The 25769-nt window shown below is 46.2% G+C and overlaps 1 protein-coding gene across 1 annotated transcript; it reads left to right on the top strand.

Moving 5' to 3' along the window:
- Positions 1-495: 495 nt before the first annotated feature.
- LOC132649473 (neurocalcin-delta-like) lies at positions 496-18781 on the top strand. Its single transcript, XM_060373253.1, has 3 exons — positions 496-888; positions 15338-15443; positions 18649-18781. Exons 1-3 carry the CDS (start codon positions 511-513, stop codon positions 18744-18746), a joined length of 582 nt encoding a protein of 193 aa, XP_060229236.1. The 5' UTR covers positions 496-510; the 3' UTR covers positions 18747-18781.
- The last annotated feature ends 6988 nt before the right edge of the window (positions 18782-25769 follow it).

Below are 25769 nucleotides of genomic sequence, written 5' to 3'. Positions count from 1 at the left end.
CCATGTGCGCACTTTGCACCACACAGGCTGCCACACACCGCACACACACACACACACACACACACACACACAGACACACACACACATGCTGCCACACACGCACACATGCTGCCTCACACACACACACACACATGCTGCCACACACACACACACATACACACACACACATGCTGACACACATACACACACACGCTGCCCCCCCACACATATGCTGCCACACACACACACACACACATGCTGCCACACACACATACACACACACACACACACGCTGCCCCACACACACACACATGCTGCCACACACACACACACACACACACACACACACACACACATGCTGCCACACACACACACACACATGCTGCCTCACCGCACACAGTCAGGGAAGGCTGCATGAAAACGCTCTTTTCCCTCTTCCCAAGGAACAACACCTGATAATCACGTCGGACAGCTCTACAAACTATGATGTGTATTTTCTTTTCTCTCTGCAGTTGAATTTTCGTGGCCAGAATGGGGAAGCAGAACAGCAAGCTGCGCCCTGAAGTCATGCAGGACTTACTGAAGAGCACGGACTTCATGGAGCATGAGATCCAGGAGTGGTACAAAGGCTTCTTGAGAGACTGCCCCAGTGGACACTTATCAATGGAAGAGTTTAAGAAAATATATGGGAACTTTTTCCCTTATGGGGATGCTTCCAAATTTGCAGAGCATGTCTTTCATACCTTTGATGCAAATGGAGACGGGACAATAGACTTTAGAGAGTTCATCATAGCCCTGAGTGTGACCTCGAGGGGCAAGCTGGAACAGAAGCTGAAGTGGGCCTTCAGCATGTACGACCTGGACGGTAACGACTACATCAGCAAGGCAGAAATGCTGGAGATCGTGCAGGTAGGGGCCCTGGCATGTTAGAAGGAGAAGCATGCGTCACAAGAAAGACCCAAGAGGCACCGGGAGAATTTGGACTGAGTGTGTAATCTGGTGTGTTTCTGAGGCAGTTAACTTTTTGAAAAGTTTGAATTTGCATGCCCAAAAATGGCATAAAAATCTCCACTGGTCAGAATTTCCTGCAAACCCAGGAGCTGCAACTCTGCTGCCTGCACATGTTCTCCTGTCAGCAGTCACCTGGGCTTTGGGGTGGCTCCCACACTGCAGAGAGACAGGGCTCTCCCTGGTGGCCACCCTTGTTATAGTCTTTCCATTGGTCAATATAATGACCTGCTCAGTCATAGAGTTTGCGGTCACATCTTCTGAAGTTGCGTGAGTAACAAAGCCCTGGCTTGGGTCCCCACCTGCGTTTTTCAGGGACCACCTCTGTGGCTTTGATCAGCAGTCAACTCAAGCAGTGTCTCCACCTGTGAAGTGGGACTGCCTGTCATGGGGCTCGTTTAAGTTTAGATTTACCTCCCCATGTGAAATGCTGTCTTAGTTGCCGTTCTGTTGTGAAGAGATACTGTGACCAAGACAACTCTCATAAAAGAAAGCATTTAATTGGGGGCTTGCTTACAGTTCTGGAAGGTTAGTCCATGATCATCAAAGTAGGAAGCAAGCAGACAGGCATGGCACTAGAGCAGTAGCTGAGAGCTTTGCATCCTGATCCATAGGCATCAGGGAGAGAGAGACTGGACCTGGTGTGGGCTTTTGTACCCTCAGAGCCCAACAAGACCACACCTCTTAAACCTCTCTAAACAGTTCCACTGTGGACCAAGATTTCAAACATATGAACCTATGGGTGCCATTCTTATTCAAACCACCACAAATGCCCAGGACCAAACACATAGTCAAGATCACTGTTCTTAATTTACAGCTTTGTAGGGTCTGGACTCTTTATCCTATCCAGGATGCAAATACAGAGAGCTTCTTCATTTTACTAAGAAACACTGAGTTTGGCCTCCCCATACCACTCAGTTTGAGTAAATTCACTGAAGCAAACAGGAGAAGGTGGTGCTGGTAGGCTCGTGGTAATGGCAGCTTGCTGAGCAGTGGGTGGGGTCTGGGGACAAAGCTAAGGAGATTCACTGAGGGCTCAGGAGAGACTTGGAGAGCTTCTGCTACCGCCATTACTAAGAACTAGATGATGACAGAGACCACGGGAGCTGGCTGCCGTTCACCTCTAGGTAGGTGAGGGAAGCTCGGTAGAGAACCACTTGGTGGAAGTGGGTCAAGGGCGTGGGTTTTGGATTCTTGGAGGGCTCAGCTCAGAGGTCACATTCATTGCAGGGCTTCTGGGCAAATCCTATTGAGATAGAGCTGCTGCCCTGGGAAAATGGTAGCGTTGGGTAGGAAGGGATGGAACAAGGAGATGAAAGAAGTCAGCTGCTGTAGGAATGGGGTTAGGATAGAGGATGGCTAGCTTGCGGAGAATGTTGGGGACCATGACAAGGGAAACTGGACAGAGCTGAAAAGACTACAATAGAGCTGTGAATGAACAGTAGTCATGTTCAGGTGGAGCCTGCATGGGCAGTTACAGCACAAATGTTAGGAAGATGCAAGATGAGGGTTTCTGGTGACACTGCCTCAACCAGGAATCACTCTCCAAGCACTTCTCTCTTCTGAATGGCCACCAGTGGCTCTCCTTCCACCAGAGGGTAACAGGCCATACCAAAATAATCACTCACTGATATAGATCTTAAGCATTTCTCCTCCTCTGCAGAGGGGGACAGCTAATGTAAAAGATGGACAGATAAAGGGGTGGGCTTGAGAGATAGTTTAGTGGCTAAGACCACTGACTGCTCTTCCAGAGGACCAGAGTTCAATTCCCAGCATGGTGGTTCCCAACAGTCTGTCACCCCAGTCTCAGGAGATACACTGTCCTCCTCTAGCATCCACAGGTACTGCAAGCACAGGACATACATGCACCCAAAGCACCCACATTGTACAATAAAGCAGAATATTAAGAGAAAAGTATTCATTATTCCATCCTACCCTCAATTTTTTTTTATTTTTAAAAATTTTTTGTGGGTAGGACAGTTTCTTAAATGATATATTCCTTGATAATTTTTAATATGATGATTTTTAAATTATATATTTCCTGGTCCTCTTACCATGCATTAAAAATATTCAGTTACTTCTGTAAAGTGTATGATATTTTCTACCTTGCCATTTTCATCTTGCAGAGTAACACAAGTATTTCTGTGTTTATAATGATGTCTTATAAAAATATTTAATAAAATGCATAATAATCCTACAGTATATTAAAATTACTTAATTTTCTACTGTTGGATATTTAGGTTACCTCCAGTTTTCATTATAAATGATTTATCCTTTAAAAATAAAATAAATCTGCCAGGCACAGTGGTGCATACCTGTGATCATTTCAGGCCAGTCTGATCTACAAAGTGAGTCCAGGACAGCCAAGGCTACACATAGAAATCATGTCTTAAAAAAAAAAGTCAATCTTTCTATATAAAGTTTTTCTATATAAAGTTTTTCTTTCCATTCTTAGGATGGAATCCCAAAAGCTGGGTCAATATTTCTAAGATCTCTTGATACATCTTATCAAAGTAGTTTTTCTAATGCCCCCACAAGTGGAGGTAGGACAACTGCTTATCATTTTGCATCTTAGATTTTCCTTATTTTTTGATAGTTAAACAAAACTTAAAATTCCAAGGTTTGATTTCTGTAACTATAATGAATACCTGAAACAATCGACTTACAAGGAGGTTTGTATTGACTCACAGTTTTGTAGATTTCATCCGCTCTGTGAGTCTGGGCCTGTGGCAAAACATTACATCAGGGTCGGGAGTGTGAAGCAGAGAAAAACCATTCACCTCATGGCCAGCAAGCAGTGAAAGAGAAAAAGACTGAGGTGCCGCAGTCTCCTTTGAAGACTCACTCGGACTACCTGAAGATGAGCCCAGCAGGCCCCCTCTTAGAGAGTCTACCACTTCTCAGCAGGGCCAGACCTTCAGGCGCAGAGCTTCGGGAACACATGACATTCAGTTGTAGCTTTCATCCTAACTAGGCTTTTTTGCTATTATGTGTTGTTTTACTATTTGGTACTGGGAACAGAACTAGGGGCTTCATGAGTACACACCCCAGCGCGGACTTTGCTGCATTCCAGGCCTTTTTATCTCAGAGCGCTGGGCTCTGCCTTTGGAAGAGTGGAAAGGGCTATTCTCATTTTGGACAAAACTTCTTCCTAACTGGAATCTGAAACAGAAATGTCCAAGAGCCATGGTGTTATCTTCTAATGTTTTGTTTTTTGTTTTGTTTTGGTTTTTGCCCAATTTTCCTGGTGGTTTTTGCAGCCATTGTTGATGAACCTGTAGATAGCAAGACTGTAAGGAACATGAGCTTACGAGAATGGAGATGCAGCTATGCACTCATCTGCTATCCATAGCTCAGCAAAGGCCCTGGCAAGGGGAACAGTGTTCAGGAAGGTCACATTGCCCCGTGCTTTGGAATGTGGCTTGGAAGAGCAGGTAGGAGAACGCTGGGACATGCAGAACACGACAGCAGACCCCAGACCCTGAAGGGTCTTCCACCATGTTCAAGCCTGGTGAGAAACATGAAGGTGTGCTCAACCTGATGGAGGCCTGCCCCTCACTGTAAATTGCCCTAGGCCACTCCCAGGCCCTCATAAGTGTCCAGACCTGAACTTCAGACATGCGTGTGTAAGGCTGAGGTTCTTAAGAAGCCTGTCAATAGAAGACTCAAATTCTTCAACCGTTGGACACCCCCATTCCTTTGATGGTTAATACTCATGGCTGCGAACACCACAAGCACCTGAAGTGACTTTAGATCATCGAAGAGATTAAATTAAATCTCAAACCATTTTCATACCCAGGGCTATTTTGCAAGCTGACAGTCCACACAGTCCATCACATTCTTAGGCTGATCCCTATCATCAGTTATTTGGGATGAACTGGAATTCAGTGTAGGACCTCACTGAGCTCCACGGTCTGGTTTTGTTTTTGTTTCTGTTTTTTGTTTTTTAATCTTTTATTCCTTCCCTTTTTGAAAGCCTACACTCTCTAAGCCCTGTCACAGGAAGCTATTTGTGGGGATATTCTTGTCTTTGTCCTAGCTGGTCTGCACCACTTAGGAAAACATTGATTTACTTCAAAGCAGTCACTGTCTGCTGAGTGTCTGTGGTAAGCTGGGCAAACAGCTGTTCGGAAGCAGGGAGGCGGGGCCAGCTATGCTAGGGAGCACCATAAACAGACTAAGGGTCTCATTGTTGAAGGAACACTTGTAGCTTAATAACAATCTCTGAAAGCAACTTCCTAGCTGAATCACCATCCCTTCAAGACTCAGCAATTCAAGCCATTTAATGGGGAATGAGGGGAGGAAAATTTATGATCATTTACCTACAAATGCTGACAGGGTCAGGGCGTAGACCAGGATGAAAATGAGTCTTTAATTAGGCTTTGCATAGAGATGGAGGGACGTACGCTGTTCAGAAATCATCCATTTGTTGTACTTAGATCTTTCCCTCGACTTAGTTTTGGAATAGCATTAGTGACAAAAAGGCTAGAATTCATTTCCTGATATTGGTATGAAAGACCAGAATTTACCACACTACCATGAATTCTGTGCTGAAGCCAGCTGAATTAGTCTTTATGGCTGCTACAGCAAGGAGCCCCAAAGCTCATGGCTTACAAGCCCACAAATATATTATCTTATAGTTCTGAAAGTCTGACCTCAGTTTCACTGGACTAAAATTAAAGTGTGCTTATGGTTGTGTCCCCTTCTGGAGCTATTTGGAGAAAAGATTTCTCATCTGCCCCAGTTCTTAGAAGAAGTTTACATTCCCAGGCCTGTTCATTCACCTTCAAATCCAGCTGCACAGATGCTGGCTCCCTGGGACTGCAACCCTGATCGTCTCTTCCGTTCATGCATGCATTTGTGTAGTTATGAATGTTAATCATTGGTTCCTGTGTTTTCCGGGGCCATGTGTGGAATCCAGGTGTACCCTCCCATCTCCAGATCTGTGATTGATTCATCCAGTTTTGAGAAGTCTCTTTGCTATGTAAGGTAAGACAGCTCCAGGCTTCAAGCGTCAGGACACGGACATCCATGGGGGGGGGGGGGTTCATTACTCAATCTACCACATATGCTGGAGGACAGTTGTGGCTCTTTTTAAAGAAAACTATTTATTTTCACTATTTTTTGATGTACCATCATCTGGATGAATAAATTAAAACATCTGTGAATTTGGTTTAGAGCCTTAAATGAACACTTCTTTTTTACAGTTATGTGTCTGATTTCCTGTTAGTTACAAATTTAGGATCCTGATTTAGGCTGGTTTTTAGTATTGTACCGAAGCACTTCCTGCAGCTTAAAGCAGGCTGAAATGGGGACCTTTCCCCACCATACTCTGGATTCTCTGCTCTCCATGGGAACAGCTGCCTGTCACTTTATGAGGAAGGAAATTCCTTTCTTTCTCTCATAGTTCCAGCTCCCTGCCCTGCTTGGGGGCAGTCTAAATGCCCACATACCCGCCATGGCACAGGCTGAGTCTACGGAAAGGGCCAAGTGATACCTGAAAGACATCACCAGTTCTCCTGTGGCCTAGAACTTCCTGGAGCTGTCAGAGACAGAAGCTGGGATGGGAATACAGCATCCAGTGTAAGAGATGGGGTGACGCTTGCCTCCCGTCTGTTCACACGTAGTCACTGAGCAAGGCCGATGTGACGGCAGGACTGTCATTGGTTACAGGGACAGGTGTCAGCCTCATAACTCAACGTGAGCAACAAGTGCAGGCAACAGCCACCTTTACCCAAAGTAAAGATGATGGCTAGGCATCTTGAGGAAAGCAGGCCAATGTCCCCTTCTTTTTAAAACTTCAGGTTCCCCTATCCTCCTTTTGCATCTATTATGTGCTCCTTGCAGGTCCCTTAAGAAGAAATTTAACCATGAGTCTACTTTCTTGACTAGACAGTGGAATGCACAAACCATCTAGTTCCTTCTGGATGCTATGTTTTTGTCTATCAAAGTTTTGGTCTGTAGACTTATGGTTTTTATCAGATTTGGAATGTTTTTAGTAATTATGCTTTTGGCTCTCTTTCTTCCCTCCTTCAGTCTTTAATTATGGACATACTGTACAGCCTGAAGCCCACACACAATCCACCAGTGTGCTGCATTGCAGATGCTAACTGTTCTCCCTTTGATCTTGGGTAACTTAGCCTCATGTCTACATGAGTATTTGTTTTACTAGTAGATCTGATTTGCCATCAATCTCACTCTGTGCATTTTCCACCTCAAACATTGTAGAATTCATTGCTAAAAATTCAAGTTGGGTTCTTTTTAATGTCTTCTCCCATCTCTTTTGGGGAAAGATGGAGCACATTTTTGTATGGGTTTAAATGGCCTTCTGCTAATTATAACATCTGTGGCAGTTCTGGGCCACTGGATGGAGTTACTCCTCCTTCTGTGTGGATGATACTGCTTCCTTAGGAGACTGATAGCTGTGGGTGGGAGGGCACAAGACATTGTGAATTTTACCCGTTGAGAGGTATATTTTGTAAATATAAATTCTGTCCAGCTTTTTAATGTCCTTATGCTTTGTTCTGAGAAGTAGTTAAGTTACTTGGAAATGGCTCGAACTTTCCAGATCTTGGTTTTAAAATTTGAGCAGGGATCACTGGGACTAACTATTTCCCAGTAGACAGACCCCACAAATCAGGAGGTTTTCCATGGATGGTGACATTCTTCCTGACCACAGCTGACGGTCAGGCTCTCCTCATCCATCTTCCCATTTGATTCTTTCAACCCTGTTTTTTGCTAGTTCTCATTCCTCTGCACAGGAACTCAGCCAGACATGCATGGGGAGCCTCAACAGTGCTCTGGACTCCTGCCTGTGTGGTTTTCTCCTTTACACTGTCTTTGAATGACTAAACACCTTGGTCTGTCCACCTGCCAGTGAGTCTATAAAGCTCCTTCCATAGGAGTGAGTCAGTCACTGTCACAACATCACAGTGGAGATGTCCAGGGCTTACTTCTTCTGGTTCTAGTTTCTCAGGAATCACTGTCATTGGCTGCTTAATTTACAGATCTTATAAGCTTATACATCAGGTTCGATGTATTTCGTCTTTGTCAAATCAAAATATTCTTCAACCATTTCTTGTGTGTATATGAACCATTCTGATTACTCACACCTCGATCTCTATTACCTCCTTCCTGTCCTCATACCTACCCTCCCCCCATGTAAGTTGTTTTCTCATTTTCATGGTTTTTTTGCTTTGTGACCCATTGGCTTTAACCAGTGCCATCTATGGAACATGTATTGCCTTTGGTTTCTGTTGGTGATGGCTTTAACTGGGAGGGTAGTCCAGTCCCTGAGAATCCTGGTTGGAAGTAACCTTCTCTGTTTCCATTTTCACATTCAGTCTGAATGCCTGTCTCTCTGCCACCTGTGAGTTTCTTGACCTGGACCATGCTTTCCTTTTCTAAATCTGAAAGATATTGTGCTGTCCCTGTGCTTATCACAAAGCCAGCATGCATTCATCAACCAAAGCAAGTACTAAGCCACAAAACATACACAGATGAATAAACATCCTATATTGAAGCAATGTAGATTCCACTGGGAAGAGAAAACTCATGGAGAAGCATCATGGGTCTTGGATCATTAGTTCTGCCAAGAAGAAGAGGGAAAAGAACAGAGGATTCCAGGAGAAGGTGTTAGCATCAGACTTGGTCTTGGCTCAGAGAGACTCTTCTTGGGGTGCTGATTGTACCAATGCTTTGTAACAAAAGGATTGGTCAAACCAGTTTGGGAAGTGCTGGATTCAACTTAGTGGGCATCTTCAGTGCAGAGATTCTAAGGGCCTTTTTAACATTTGCGCTGTGGTATTCTTACCCTTCTTTAATACTTGTAAGCTTCATTTTCACAGATCTCTCTTCATTTCTATTTCATTCATTTGTTCACATTTTATAATATATTAATTTTACAAAAAAATTGACTCTGGTCAAGTCAGAGACTTTCTCATTATTCTTCTATTAAAACTTGATTTTATTTAAAGTATAATAAATATACATTGTTCAATCTCTGTAATCAGAAGTGGAAAGGTAGCCTATCTCTGCACTTGAGCCCCTAAGTACTCTACTTTCTACATGAACTATAAGTCAGTGTTGTCTGCTATTATATTTGAAAAGCTACAGATAGGTAGAATTGAAGTATTTCAACATAAATATGAGCTATGGACTCAGTCAAAACTAGCACACAGTGCATCGAAGGGTGCTGGCACAGAAGCCCCTGGGATGGTGCTAGGGAGCACCAGCACTCAGTAATTTTCCAGTTAATTCTCTCTGTCCTAATACATTTCAGTCAGCATAAACCAGTGTTTCTCACCTTGTTTGGGTGATGGTGGTCTTAGGGCATCTTGAAAGACACGTTTCTTAAAAAGAGCTGTAGGGGCACGTTGGCACTGGCTCACACCTTAATCCCAGGGCTCGGAGGGAAGAGGCAAGCAGATCTCAGAGTCTGAGGCCAGCCTGATTTACAGAGAGGATTCCAGGACAGCTAGGGCTCCACAGAGAAATACGATCTTGGGAGAGAAGAAAAAACAAAACAAAACAAAAAACTTTAGTGAAAGCACTGTATCGCAGAGCTTGTCCCGCTTATGTGTGTATAGCTTTAATTTCCACACACTTGGTTCTATAGATTATCTAATGTCTATCACCTTTAAATGATAAAAAGGCATCGTGCTGGCCTTTTAAATAGTAAGCTGTTGTGTAGGAAGCAAGAGTCGGTTTATAAATCTGTACTTAAGATCTTCAAAGTTCTCAGGCTTGTATGGGGAAAAATATGCAAAGTGGACAGACCCTATTTTGAACAGGAAAAACTGATAGTTTATTTTTTCCTAAGTAAAAACCTTCATGAAATGTAGTATAAGAATGAGATGTCATTTATGGAGAGGGAGCAAGAGGGGCTGAAGCAATGACTGACTGGTTAAGATCACTGCTCTTCAGAGGGTAGAGATGGAGTCCCAGCCCACATGGCAGCTCACAGCATTCTCTAACTCTACTTCCAATGGATCTGATGCCCTCTTCTGGCCTTCGTGGTCACCAGGCAAACACTCATGCACATAAATAAAAAATGTTTCAAATAATAAAATAAAAGAGGAGATGGGAATGCTGTTCTCTTGTCAGAAATGGTACTCAAATACCTCAGCAGGACATGGTGACGAACACTGATGTAGTTTACGTTTCCAGCTGAATGACTTATATCATTCCAGCGTGTAGACACCGACTGCAGTTTAAAATTATTACCAGAAAAGGTTTTCAGGGTCTCTTATCCTGGTGTAGAAATCTTTCTAAGTAGGATGCTGTTCCTTATCTGCAATCCACAGACAGCACTGCTCAGCTAACCTCCGCTGCCATCAGAGAGCACTGAATGTCTGGTGCTTTATAGGAAGACTCTAAATTCTCTGGTGAAAAGAGTCGCTGGTGTCTTTCAGAGAAAACACCTCGATTCTTAAAATTTTGCCTGGCCTTGGTCGATCCACAGCCCTGTCAATCCAGATGTGACTGTTTCTAAGAGTTTGTTCCTTCAGGATGGAAGGAATGGAGGGAGGGAGGAAGGAGGGAAAGTAAGGAGGAGTGAGGAAAGACCACAAAGATGAAGGCCACAAGTGAGCCTAACAGGGAACAACCTTACTGGGCTTCTGAGTGTCCCAAAGGTCCACATATACCCAGGGACAGCGTCCTTCTAACATGACTTAAAAATAGGCTACCTCTGCCAAGTCTTCACTGACATTGCTAAAACTAACATGCGGAAGCAGCTTGGTTTCTCTATGGCTTAATCCCATTAAGTTTGGGGGAAATGGTGATAATAAAAGACATGGTTTGCCTCAGAGCACTGGTTGGGACTGTGTCTTTTCTCTTGAGGCTCTAGAGCCCTAGACTGAAGCTCAACAGTAGTCAGTTTTGGTTGTTCCTGCTCTGGGGAACAGAAAGAAGCCATCATCCCTCCAAGCTAAGCTTGTGAGACTGACACCACTGGGGCCTGAAGCCCCACCCGCCCTATCTTCTCTGTCCTGGGGCCTGAAGTCTCCCACACACCACTGTCTGTGCACTGCCCTGGGGCCTGAAGCCACCCCTGTCTGCTCTGCCCTGGGGCCAACCACATTACAAACTTGGTTTGGGGATCACTGCATTCATCCTATTGGCTAATTGATGCACAAAGAACAAATCTAATCTAATTGCCATAACAAAGCCATTATGCTTGGCCAAAGACCAGCCTCTTAAAGGAAACCTAACCATCCAGACATCCAGGTGCCCAGTTTGCAACTGCTACTTATGCATCGTCTTGTGGAGGATTCAGTGACTCTGTTCTTTGTGGGCTGGTGATGTGGCGAGGGAGCTGTTTGTAGAGCCCTCATTTCTCTGAGCCAGTTCTATTTCTTCCTAACAGTTCAGGACCCTGTCAGCTGTTCTCAGCTGTTCTCACAAGCCTCCATCTGTGTCATCACCTGTGTTGTGGTTTAGAACCACAGGCCAACCTGTTGGCCGTAGAGGTAGTCTCCTCTTACGCCCTGTGTTTGCGTCAGCTTTCACGCCTCCACTCTAGCAGAAGTGTTAAAGGACTGACCTCCATACTGCTACTGCTCGTTGTCATCAAAGTCCCAAGAAGGAGGATTCCATTTAGCCCTAGCCTTCCAGGCCCAGGGTTCTTAAAGGGTCAGTGGGTTTCTAAGGGAGCACTAGGGACTGAGAAAAACGGAAGTGAAGGCTTTCATGACAACTACTAAGGCGTTGCCGGTGTGCCTAAGCCCATCTAAACGGTGGTCCCTGGAAAGTGGGATACTTTTGGCAGTGTGGTATCATCCAAGCTCTTTCTAAAGGGCAGATGAGATGTGAGAGGACAAACCCCGCCAACTGCTTTTCTTTGGAAGGCCTGTGCTCTTTTCATGTCTTGCTTCATAGTCAGCCTTCAGGGCGGCCTGCCCTAGCCTCCTTTCAGACCCAGAGTCCCACACCTCTTGTCATCATGCCACACAGTCCCTTTGCCCATCCCACAGTGGGCATCTCATCCTTCTGCCTGCTTCCTGGTAAACCCCTCAGGACAAAGGCAGGGCTGGGCACAGTATCCTGGTGTGTCACACTCAAGACAGAAAATGACAGTTGAATGAGTGGGTTGGGAAAATGAATGGTAACTGAGACCTGTGGAGGGGATAGTCAGGAGCAGAGGCTTACAGGGTTGGGGTGTCGGTGGATATGCTCCTAAATCCCCAGGTCTGCATAGTTGTCTGCAGTGATAGATATGTATCCACAAACATTTGCGCCAAAGGGGGAGGCTGCAGCTGTTGGCAGACTCCGAGAGTGTAGGGAGCTTACAAGAATTAGATTTTATGTATAAATACAGATTTACAGAGGGAGAGAGACGTGGGAAACAAAGGGTGGGAAACAAAAATTGTGAGACAAAGAGGGAACCTTATATAGAGAAGCAGAGTAAAGGAGAAGAGAGGAAGAATATGAGAGCGGGGCTGGAGAGATGGCTCAGTGGCAAAGATTCTCTCTGCTCTTCCAAAGGTTCTGAGTTCAGTTCTCAGCACCCACATGGCAGCTTTCATCTGTCTGATCCCTCTTCTGGTGTACTCATATACATAAAATACACAAATAAATAAATCTTAAAAATGTATATATGAAAGAAGGCAAGTGAGGTGGGGCTCTCACTCTGGAACAAATTCTTTACACTGGTGCTATACAAGACCTTGCAGTAGCCACTGCCAGTAGCTTGATGAGTAGCCAGGCATGATCGCCTGTCACAAAAGGAGGGTATCCTGGCCAACTGTAATTTAGGGTAAGTGGAATGAAATGCTCCCAGAGACGTTGCAATAGAGCCATTTGTTTGTGCAGAGGAAGGGAGAGTGCACGCTGAAGAGGAAGGAAGGGAAGGCATAGGTGGCTTCCTGTGGTAGGGTCCCGTTTTCTTTTATCCTTAGTACATGGGCCAGGCTTGGGGGTGAGCAGGTGAACACTCAGATAAGAAATGAGTGCGAGTGAAGCCACTGATCTAGGAAAACAGGAGAGCACCTGACTGCAAGACAGTCACAAACACAAACCAGGAAGGAGCCCCCAAGAGGCAAAAAGACTCAGTAGAGAAACAACTGGGTCCAAAAGAGATTGGGGAAAGACAATCACAGTATGCTGAAGTCTTGAGGCAAAAAATAAATGCCTCTGTTGTCTGTAAATATTCCTCAGCTGACACCTCTACGCATGCTGACGGAGCAGTGCTTGCCCTGGACAGAGGCTGTGCTGGGGTGAACCGGTGGGGTCCAGACACTGCACTGCTGTTGCTGTTCTGAGATCCCTGAGATTATGAACTCACAGAACACAAAGAAGCTCGAAGTGTGTGTGTGTGTGTGTGTGTGTGTGTGTGTGTGTGTGTGTGTTGCCTGGTCCCATCTTGCCTTGTTCTGTTAGCAGGAAAGCTTTCCCACTTTTAAAAAGAGCACTACCTTTATGGCCAACAGGTTGGCCTGTGGTTCTAAACCCATAGCACAGGTGGAGACACAGATGGAGGCTTGCGAGAACAGCCGAGAACAGCCGACAGGGTCTGGGAGAAGAACTAATTACAGCCCTATTCTTGCCTGCAGGAACTCTTTAGCAAGCACTTTTCAGGAAAGCTGGATGTGGCTGAGTTTATCCAGTGTTGGCCATCACTCTAAACTGGGCCACGGTGCTGGCCTTGACTGTCTTCCTAGAGTGACTGACCATGGGGTGTCCCTGGAGTTCAGCAAGGGACATGGAAGTCTGCCACAGGGGTCTCTGAGGGATGGTATCTGCCCAAGGGGACCTCTACTGGGTGAATCCACCTTCATTCTTATTTTGTTGGCTGGGATTAGAACATTTCTACAATATTTTAGGTATTTCTGATAGGATTGATCCTAAACAAGAATGTAAAGCAGGGAAATTTAACCCTTACTATCACCTTCACCTGGCATTTCCTCTTCTCTTTAGTTGTCTTTATTTCCCTGTTTTTCCCAGTTACACTGATGTACCTAGAACTCCAGAAAGTTCCAGAACTTTCTGACAAAATCTATTTTTTTAAACGTTTTCACCATGCTGAAGTTCCCAAAGTAAAATTGATTAACAATGTCATGATCTAAACAATGACTTCATCTTGCTCTTCCTAATACAAAGTACCTTTGATGAGTGAGGCCCTCGAACCTTTCCTGTGCATCTTCACTTCCACTTACTCAGTCCTTCAGTCAAATCTCTTTTTCTTCTATCATATTTCACAGAAGTCTATCTCAGCCTGAGATTGCAAAGTTATTATAATCCAAAACTCTAACAGCACCTGCCTTCCCTCTCAGAGCTACTTGGATCTTCAGAGAATGAGTGAGCCCATAGCCACGCACTGTGGAGAAAACAGTGCTGCACAGGTTGAGAGGACTGATAGGGTCTGCCAGGGGGAAGATAATGACATACACATGGCCACCCTCACCCCAGTTCCTGAAATAATGACTCTGAGACCTTATTATTTATGAACAAATGCTTAGACCAAAAGTTTGGGCTCAATCCTGACCAGCTCAGAACTTATAACTTATTTTACCCATTTATTTTTTTCTTTTCTTTTTTTTTTTTTTTTTTTTTTTTTTTTTGGTTTGTCAAGACAGATTTTGCTGTGTAGCCCTGGCTGTCCTATACTCACTTTGTAGACCAGGCTGGCTTCAAGCTCACAGAGATTCACCGGCTTCTGCCTCCTCAAGAACTGGGATACAGCAGGGGCAAAGGCCACTGTGCCCAGCTTGTTTATGCTATTATATGTGTGCGGCATGGCTGGTTACCTCACCTTACAGTCCAGGACGAATCTACCTCTGACTCTACCCTAGCATTTATCTCTCTCTGCCAGAACTCCAACTTCCTGTTTCCTACCTCAGCTTTTTATAGACAGGCAATGCTTTCATGCAGTACATAAGAGATTCTCTCTCCACGTGCATTCACAGGCTGGCGGGTGTCTGTCTTCCTCGAGGGGCCAGGGTTGTAACCACAATAGGCCCTACTTGTCTCTGAGCCTAGGGGTGGTCAGTCATCTAATGTGTGAGAGGTCCTGAGAATAGCAACCATTCCTGGCATGTTAGGAATACAACCTCAGTCCTGCCCCTCCCCCAAGCATGGCTCAAATATTAACACAACTGCTGAGAGTTCCTTTACACGTATAACACATCAGAGGCAGCAGGATGGGCTTTCCTGCCAGTTGGCACTACCGAGGGTGTCGTTGGTGGAGAGCAAGTTCGAGGGCCTGGCTTCTACCTGTAAAAGGCTCAGGGACAGACAGCACTCCAGCAGAACAAAGGGCCCTTCCCCTTACTCCAGCATCTGACTCTTGATAGAGCTACTGTTGGCTTGAACTGTTTCCATATCACAACCCGGCTGCTTCTTTCCCTAGGCTATCTACAAAATGGTTTCCTCTGTCATGAAAATGCCTGAAGATGAATCAACCCCAGAAAAAAGGACAGAGAAGATCTTCCGCCAGATGGACACCAATAGAGATGGTAAGAGGCTAAAGGACTTTGCTTGGGTCAAGCTTCTGGTGGAGTCCGGGCAGGGTGGCTCTATAAAAGGACCAAATGTCAACCACAGGGACCTTATGCACAGTGATATGTGACAACCACCTATGCTGGGCGGGGAGGAATAGAAGTGGGTAGACCCTGGAGCTGGTCCCAGTCTAGAGCAAAGGCCTTATTTTCTAGGCCCTTCTAGCTTTCTCCTAAGTTAGCCTTCCCCAGAATAGAATGGGTCCTGTGGAGCAGAAATAAAAGGACCCAAGAAGCCACTGAGGTAGGATGGGCCTTTTCTAGAAGTCTGGATCCTTGTGGCCAATAGGCCAGAGTATGGGGATGTGCCTGCTGTTTCTTAAAGACCCCAACAGCTTTTATCCCAGCCTGCCTGAGTGATCTTATGAGCAGACTCTACCATGCTGCGTCCAAGTGAAAGCTCAGGTAGTGGGAAGCAGGTTGGAGTGGTCTGCTGGTTCCACTGGGTGAGGGTGCTGCCTGGATGCAGCCAGCAGGTGCACAAACCAAAGAGCGCTTGGTGACACAGGAGGACCACAAGTCTGAAGCTATCTGCAAAATCAAATAAATAGATATGGTTTCTGCATGTTGGGCTACCAAGTAAGATACAGGATCCCCAGGCAATTGAGAAATAATGACTTCTTTATAGCATCTCTCTCTGTGCAATATTTGGGACATACGTATGCTAAGTAATTGATCGTTATTCAACTGAAATTTAAAGTTATTTTAGAATCATTATTTTTATTGCCAAATCTTGAAATGCTATTCAGAAATAGTTCCTGAGTTTACAGTGCTAAGTCAAGGCCTACCATTGATGACCCAATGCTGCCAAAAGCTTCACAGCTCTTTAAACAAACATGTATTTCTTTATTATTTACATGCATGTATGTTTGTACCTGCACACATGTGTGAGTTTATATGCATCACACGCATGCAGAAATCTGCAGAGATCATAAGAGGATATACAGTTCCCTGGAACTTGAGCTGCAGGTGGTTGTGATCTACTCAACATGAATGCTGGAAATCAAACTGGTCCTCTGCTCTTGACTGCAGAGCCATCTCTCCAGCCAACTCATCTTTAAAACATAAAACTCGTTTTAATATTACAGTGTAGAATTTTGCAAGTATTATTACATGACATGTATGAGTGTGCCATGGTGCACACATGCAGAAGACATGTTTATGAAGTTCGTTTCCCCCCACTTTCCTTTACATAGTTTCCAGGAATCAAATTCAGGTCATCAGGTTTACGCATCACATACTTCTATTCACTGAGACAGCTCACTGGCCCCAGACCCTCACACCTGATGTTTAATAATTCTAGTGAGCTGTGTACAAATAGACCAGGTCCTTCGTGGTGTGTATGATAGCATGTTCTGCATAGAATAAGCCTCCTTTTCCCCCCATACGTGGGGCGCCAGCTCCCTGAGAATCTTGGTTTGGTGGCACAGCCAGCTTGTTCACTGCTAGAAGTTGCCTCCATGAAGCTGCCTGACATCCTCTGAGAGCTGTTTTCCCTCATGTGCCCTGATTCACAGCACATAGTTTGTTTCACAAGTTTAAACAAACATGGGATTGTTTTTATGATATTGAACCACAGGTTTTGGTCATCTGGGGAACATGATGGCTTTAAGACCCAGCCTCTTCCTTAGAGGAGGACTAAATGATGGGGGGAAAGACACTTCTGGATATCTGGCTCAAGGCAATGGCAGAGCCTCTCCACTGGGACTGTTTCTACGGGATCAAAGAGCTCTGCCTGGGCCCTTGCCCAATGCACAGCCGACTACTACTGCCCTGGGCTTTGATAAGGAAAGATTTGTTTAAACAAGGAAAGCTATGGGGATGGAGGCAGTGAGGGCAGGAGGGCAGGGACTGCTGAGCACCCGAAAAACACACTGCTTCAGCTCAGGGCTTGGCTTCAGTGCTTCGGGCATGAGCCTCCTGTCCTTCCTCACTTGGAGCAGAGCCGGCGTGGTGTGAAGCCTGCTGCCACCAGAGTCTCCTTAGATAAGGGTCTTTGCATCCCACTGCTGGCCTCTGCCATGAAAAGTCTGCACCTACAAGCAAGTCAATCTGGGAGTCTGTGCAAGAGGCAGAGTTCATATGGGGTACCAAATGCTCTACAGCTTGTGGTGCCCGATGCCTGTGCTTGTACCTGCAGCTTTAAAGTGTTTAGATGCTGCTTCCAATCCCATCCCCTCATTCTCATCCTGCAGGGGCTGAGCAGGTAGCACGGAAGAGCAGCTAAGGAGGTACTGGAGTGCACAGGCCTGGAGGAGCCTGGCAGCCTCGTATCTGTCTTTGGAAAAACAGATGGGGCTAAGTCTGCAGGGAAGGAGAGAGGGCAAAGTTAGGTAGTTAGGTAACGGCTCCCAACAGTTCTATTTCCAACTATCAGTCAATGAGTCACTTCAATCAAACGGTCACCACGGAAGTGCCAGGAATGAGGAAAGCCACCCCCACCCCCATTTCTCCAAAGTGATAGTGACAGAGACCTTTACTGGCGGAAAGTTGAGGAGGAAGGATACTGAAGATCCAGGAAATTGAGGAACCTGAAGTAAAAAAAGGAAGCTTGGGCTACACAGTAGAGTCCATATCAAAAAAAAAGAAAGAAAGCCGTCTGGTGAGGGATCCAGGTTTTTGGCTTCCTTCTCAAGCCGCCTGGGTTGACAGAAGTGTATCACCTTCTGTCTAGAACACACTCCTTTATCCTCCCGACTTTGGATGATGGTGGTGCTATCCTCAAAAGTTGTTAAAAAGAACCTACACTCCTGCTCTGCCCACTGGGAGCGGGGTGGGGGGAGGAGTCTTCTGCAAACCAGAATACAGCAGTACACAGGGGCTGAAGGGCCTGAGCCTGGCACACGCAAACGAGCTAGGGCTACTCAGTCCTCAGAAGCTGAGCATGAGCACAGGGGCTCGAGGAGTGGGGTGAGGCACTAGGGCAAAGATTCAGGTCAGGGTAAGCCAGTACCCTCCCCAGGCCCTGGGTCCTGTCCTGGAGGTCTTGTTAAATGGCCCTGTGCACTGAGCGAGGTGGGGGAATGCCACGGTAAACAGAGAATTGGGGTCCCTGCCTCATGGTCTCCTGGCTTCTGGTGGGTGAAGCTGTGGGCTTCTGCTGTGCCCCGTGTGCAGTGCAAAGAACCACAGGCCGTCACTCACTGGTCCTCTTGCCTTCTAGGAAAACTCTCCCTGGAAGAATTCATCCGAGGGGCCAAAAGCGATCCATCCATAGTGCGTCTCCTGCAGTGTGACCCCAGCAGCGCCAGCCAGTTCTGAGCCCCGCACCCTAAGGACGCTACAGCTGCCTGGGTCTCTCCCAGTTGGCTTTTAAACTTATTTTATTTGTATTTTTTGCCAAACAATATTGATGGTGAAGCTGTCCCCTTTTCAGTCAGACGTGCTCTGCTGTGACACCCTTGCCCCTTGCTTCTTTCGTCGTGAACGTGAATGCCCAGAGCGCTTGTGGAGAGCATGAACAGACTTTGTGGTGTTCCCTGTTGGATGACTTTTTAATCATCATTACTTTTTTCCCTTTGATTCTAATGTGTCTGTCTTAAAACCCAAGACTGGTGGGGCCAGAGAAAAGAATTCCATTCTGCCCCTGAGATCCTTCAGCAAGCTTTGAGGGGCTTTGTTTGAAAGACAAAACTCCTAATCTGGGTGTGTTGTCACGCATGCCCTCAGGGCTATGGCAGGCACCTGAGGCTAGGTTTTCTAAGAGCAGGTTACCCTCTGGGGTAAAGCTATTAAAGCCAGCTGGGACATTCCCCTCCACCCCAGCAGGCTGTAGTTTCCAAGCTGTGAACATTACAAGGTAAATTAACAGAGATGGGGAAAGATGACTCAGCGGTTCTCCCACCCCACAGGTTTACAGAGGTGAGCTAATACGAGGCCCTTTGAAAAATCAAACACAGATGGTAACATTCTAAAACCAGACCCATCTTGCTACCTACTTGTGATTTATAAAAAGACTGCTGTATATAAAATATTGGGTATTGCAGACCAAATTAAGTGTTTTGCCTTGTAAATGCATGTTTAGTGAGCGCTAATGCAATCTTACTACAGAAGACTTGTTTTAGCAGTTTATTGTGAAGCCAACTACAACGAATGTCAGTGTCTTGTTTTAAAGTCCTGTCTTTGCACAAATGTACCAGTCAACAAGTGTATTTTATATACTCCATAAAATTACAAAAGAATGATGACAAGGGCCCAGCTTTGATTTCGAATGGTTTTACAGAGTCAAGGTGGCCAGAGGAAGGCAGTTTCCAAGCATCTTGTCCACCAGCAGCTCTGAGAAGGGGCCATGGTACAGCAGCGCACCGGCAGGTGCAGGTGTGCTGTCTTTCTAAGCAGATGAATGTTCCATAGACTCGGAAAAGCAGATTGGTCCTAACAGTGTAACCTACATCCTCAGTGGGGGAGCCACGCCTAGAATCTTCTTTTTCTGCCCCCGGGTATCTTTCATGTAGTGAGGTGTGGGCCAGCCAGGCAGTTCACCCACCCACTGTAGGTGCCGGCTAGGGATCCTGCAGTGTCTGAGGCCACCGTGGGTCCCAACAGCACTCCCTTTCACCGTGTTATTTGAATCTAGCAAAGCTGAGTTGTTGCTTGGGCTGGTCACCTCATATACACTACTTTGAAATAAGGGTTGGAAGCAAAAACTTCTGGCTACAGGCAACCAAAGCCTCACACACAGTGGCATCAACAAGGCCCAGACACTCAAGGATGTTGGTGGCAGAGCCTGCCTAAGAGGAGTCAGGAAGGTCTCTGCTGCCTGTAGCCACGTCCTGTAGAACAAAGCCGCAAAAAGTTAAACACAGCTATAAGAAATGATGCCCAGGCAATTCTTGCTGGCCGAAGGTCCCCCCCCCATGGCGATACTCTTAACTGGCAGAAGTTCAAACTTTAATGGTGTCTCCATAGGTTGAAATTTTGTGACCTAGATTTTGTAATCTTAATATTTCCTAGTGTCATTTCCTTACCTTTTGTAGCAAGGCTTGCCAAATCCTGTGAGCCAAATGATAAAGTCTGTTTTTGGAAAGCAAAATTAACCCAAGTTGGGATGGAAACCAGAGGTGGCCTCCAGCTCTTCAGAATTCAAGAGCACAGGTTATGAACCCTGTGGTCCCCAGAAGGCCTGGAGAGCTCCAGACCAGCTAGACACACAGACATAACAGACCTATCTCTAATGTTTCCTCCTCTTCTCCACCTCTCCCAGGAAGGCATTGGGTGTCATTTTATGCATGCATGTTTGACCAATGAACTTCACAGCATCAGGAGGGCCGAGTGCCTGAAGACATCTGTCACTCCTGTGGCCAGGCAGTGTTTGTGCTGTGTTCAGGGGCCTCTGGTGGAGGTAGAGCCTGTTTTGTTCCAAGTAAAGGAAGTCTGTGCTGTCCACAGGACTGGAGGACGTTTCAGAGTGCTTGACTGTTCATACCTCGCTCAGGATGGAGAAGGGGCGGTGTGGTACTCCCCAGCGGGACTTTCTGGAAATGGATTTAATTATATATATGTCATATTATGTGAAGTGGTCCCATTCTCAGTTGATTGTATAGCTCTTGCCTGGCATTAAAGCATGTTTATTATTTAATATCATTGTCTGGAGCATGAGATTTTTTTCTTACTAAGCTGCCTCAGCTGACAGTGTCTTGTGTCTTTCAGGTTTGAGGGTGGAAGAGTTTGAAAGCAGTTCTGGTCCATGTGTGGCTTCCTTACTTCCTTCTCAGCTTGGCCTTCACTCCCTCCCACTTTGTGCTTCTCCAAACATGAAGCACCAAAGCAAAACTCAGAAAAACTCCTCAGTAGGATCAGGGAAGCTCTCAGGAAGCAAAGCAGGCAGATCTGTAAGTTCAAGGCCAAGCTGGTCTATGTAGTGAGTTCTAGAACACCCAAGGGTACACAAAGAAATCCTGTCTTAAAAACCAACCAAACTAAAAATACAACAGCAATATAATCCTTTCCCTTCCCACTCTGTTGGAGATTTAGTGGGAGAGATAACTAAATGTTCCCCCAAAGCCATCACATCAAGCTTTTCTCGTCTTGTTCCTATCACTGGCCTTGACTACAGCCCCAAAGGCTAATGCTATATGAACAAGAGCTACTAACTTGCTCCCTAGATTAGGAGGTACAATAGGCTCCTCACAGGCCAGCTAGACCTTTGGGGTGCAGATGTGGAGGAGACTCTTTTCCTCCTCCACAGTTAGTCTCTGTGTGTAAGCAATATCTGAAACACAACACGTGATGATGAGGTGATGATGGGAATGTGGCCAGAGCCCTGAGGAGCCTGTATACCTACAACTCAACCATTTCCCCACTTTTGTAGCATCAATATGCCTGTTGCCTAGGACTTTCTGTACTGAGTATTAATGTGTGGTGCATAGTTCCAGACCTTCCTCGGGTGCAGAGATAGTGACCATCAGGAGCTAACTAGGGGGCAGCTTGGAGCACCCAGGCCATGGGAAGGCTTAGCTCTATGAATTTCCAGGGAATATTTGATATTTTAGTATTTCTCTGTGACAAACAGTAAAAACACTCTAAGGTACAATGCAGCTGGACTTGCCAACCCCACTTAGTTAAATATTCCCTCCTATGCCCAAGATTGGGCCCATGGACATTTTAACACGGGTGGGTTTGGGGTAGGGGGTAGGGACAGGGAAGAGACTCCACCCCTCCCTGAGGAGGAAGGGGAGACATTTTCCTTAGGGGTGTAACTTGGTGTAACAGTGATACTAAGTTGCCCATGCCCATGCTCTAAATAACTTTCTCCCCATGCTCACATAAGCAACTCTAAACTCATTGAGTCTACACACACACACACACACACACACACACACACACACACACACGGTGCACATGGAAACGTGGGAGACATGTGAAAGGAGCCTGGTTAGGAAAAATGAAGGGATCAGCAAGAGTGGAAGGGGAACAAACCAGAGTAATGAGGTATGAAAATGACCAAATCATACATGTGTGTAAATATCTAAATTAGTATATGCTAATAAAAATTCTCACCAGTACACACCACCTCCAGAAAGACAGGCAAATGGCCAGTCAGACCTCTCGCTGAACCTCAATAGCAACATCTCATCATTTGGCTGGATTCATACTGAGTGTTTGATGGGGCCGCCAGTCAGCATAAGTGTGGCAGGCTTGGAAGTGTATGTGTGAGCTAGAGAGGCCTTGTTAGCAAAGGAGATGGCTGGAGGGGAATACCTAACTCAGGATCAAATACCACTATAAACACTTCATGGCAAATGGGAAATGTTCTTTCCCAAGTACCACGTGATGGATACTGATGCCCAATGAACATGGGTGGTGCTCACCCTTGGTGTCTTTTCACATTTCTCTTCTCTGCCTCTGGCTCATCAGAGGCCCCCACCATCTTTCCTCAAATTCTTGACTTCCCAGTATTAACCATGGACCCATTTAGAGTTGCTTAGGAGTACAGAGCTGAAGAACCCTTTGGAATAGATGGAATATGTCACCAAAAATCTCCCCCAGTTTGGGGAGCTTGGGGAGGGGGGAGGAGGGGATAAGCACAGTTCACTGATGTCCACAGGGAAAGGAAGATGTGATAACACTCACATCCCCCCAAACGACCCATTCAGGCAGGTATGAAGAACAATCAGACCCAAAGATGAGGAAGGACATGGGTAGCAATAAAAAAAGACCATGGCCCATTTCTAATTACATGATCTTTCCAGAACTTTCCATAATAAACACTCTCCATCCACCCCAGGCCTGTTTTTCCCTAGCACTGATCTGAGCACAAAGGGCAGGGATCCCATTGGGGGTGAGGCCAGGGAAGGCTTTTTTGAGGCAAGATTTTAGTACTGTGCCTTAGAGAAGGGTGCTGTAGAAAATGCTAGCATTCTGCCTCTTGGAATGGCTGCTCCTGGAGATCATTGACGATACCAGCTGGAGCAGTGTGAATGCTGCATAATGAGGTGGCTAGCACAGGAGCCCCAGTATGGGTTTTCAAGGGTCAGAGAGTGTGGAGACGGAACTGAAATAGGAGCCGTGCGGTTTCAGCCTCTCTGTAGCAGTTGGCACAGATCTAATGAAGCAGAAATAACCACAAAGTGCCAGAGAGAAGGGAGTGGAAAGAACCCACCTGAGAGGCCAGTCAAGGGCAGCTGTGCTGGCAGCCACCCTGGAGGCCTCTTGTTGCCCTTTGGCCCTCTTCTTTTGCAAGCCTGGTGTAAGGAGGAGGGAGAGCACTGGTAGGCAAGTCTCCACTGTATGAAGGACTGAAGGGGCAGGGACAGCCAAGACCCCAGGCTGGTGACTCTTCCCCACACCAGCAACCACTGCCCAGAAAGCAGCAGACACAGCTGTTTGACTCATATTGTGAATATTTTTTTTTCTTCTTAAAAATGTACAAAAAATAAAATAACATATTTATAGTTTATAGATTCTCCTCTCCCATTTACAAAACTATTAAGTTACATTTACTCTTTTTTTATGTGGGAGTAGATTGTATACAAATCAGTCTCCCCTTGTTTGTCTTTCAGAAAGGGCCATTCTTAGAATTTGGCACAAACCCTCTTTTCCTGTTGCATGAAAAATAAATGTTTTAACTCATTTCATGCTTCCCAGGTTTCTGCTTTGGGACATGCCTTAGTCTTTTAGGAACTGATTTCAAGATGGCAGCCCATTGTATATTTTTGTTGTTGGTGGTTCCAATTTCTAAACACTGAGGAAGTTTCAGTGGGGACATAGAATGAAAACACCTGCTTCATGTGTTCCCCAACCTTTTATGGATTACAAAAAAAAAAGTTTGGGTGCGGTTAATTCGGGGACAAAGGAAAGACAAGCTTTTCTATCTTGCTATTTTTGTTCAGGAAATGATGCTCATCAAAGCTCTGCTAATGCAGCGAGGGATGGATGCAGAGAAGTCCACCAACAGACACTCCTGGACCTGCCGCTGTACCCCTATTTGTGGTCCTGGCTTCATGTCCCTTGTTCTGGCTACCACAAGGACTGTAGTGACTCAGGACAAAGGCAAATCCATCTCCAGCTGGTCCTCTGCCTCGGGGGAGATGGGCAGTTTTCCAGAAACCGGAGAGAAGAGCTGGGAGCCTGTCAGATCACTACAGATCTGTCTCCCTGGAATCCTGAGCCACCCTAAGGTCTGCCATTCATGTTTGGAGCTAACCCCAAGTGCTGTAGCATGGGAAGCGCATAGAGCATATATTTCCAACACTGAGTTTGTCTGCCTTAGATCAGAGCCCTGCTAGTGCCCTAGAGGGTCCCCAAGCTGCTGGTTCAGCAAGTGATGTGGGGTGGAGCAGAGGACTAAGCAGAGCTGAGCCCAGGATACAAACCTTTGGCAACACAGAGGGATTCGGAGCCCAGTGGGCTCTCAGAAAGGTGCCCCTGCTATTCTTTGGATCCTCTTGGTCATAGCACCTACTCTCCAGCCCATTCCTCTGCAGCTTTGGGTAGCTAGGCTAGAGTCAGCCTCGGCTGCTCGGGCTCTCAGGGGAAGGTGGGGCAAGAAGGCAGGAGCTGGAGAACAGAGCCTCCAGGTAAGACATCAAAGTGCTTCATAGACAAATTTGGACCTTTCCATGGAAGCTGCCCCATTATCCAGGCTTTGGGGTGGGATGTGCCTGACTATCCGAACTAGTGCTCAGCCCACAGTGTAACAAAAAAATCCCCAAACTACCAACCTGTCCTCTCAAAGAGAACTGAGGCCCACCATGGGGCATGCTGTTCAGGAAAGCCTTTTTCTCTTGCCCTCCCAAGGGCCAGGAGAGGAGGAAACAGCCTTAGCTCTCCAGTGTGCCTCTCAAAGCCAGTCTCAGAAGTTCCAGAAATCCCACGCTTTCCACAGCCAGGGTGGACAGCCTCACCTCTTCCCATCTTCAGAAGCCAGAGGAAGCAATGTCTGCTGGTCACAGCCCAGCTGAGCTGCTGGCTCGCTTCGCAAAGGGACCACTTGAGATGAAGGACATGCTTGTAAACTATGAGCCACTACTGTGTCTACTTGTAAGCCAAGCAGTTCTGCAGCAGGCCCCAGGGATAGGACCCCAGTGCAAACCCTTGCGGAAACTTTGCATAAGCTTCAAGGTGTCTCACTCCAGTGCTAAAGAAGGCGCTGACAGCATGATCTTTCCTGAACAGCTCAAAGGACACTCTTAGACAACAGATCATCATGAGACAAAATGTGATGGCCTCAAGGGAGAGTCATGTCTGAGGGGAGAGGGCTCCATTTGGGGAAACAAGTCCTCAGCATGGCTCAGTGGAGAGTCCATCTTGGCATTCACCAGTCACATGATACCTTAAAGGCCT

The sequence above is a fragment of the Meriones unguiculatus genome, chromosome 20 (assembly GCF_030254825.1).
Source record: "Meriones unguiculatus strain TT.TT164.6M chromosome 20, Bangor_MerUng_6.1, whole genome shotgun sequence".
NCBI lineage: Eukaryota > Metazoa > Chordata > Mammalia > Rodentia > Muridae > Meriones > Meriones unguiculatus.
This window is presented reverse-complemented; position numbering and strand designations above follow the sequence as displayed.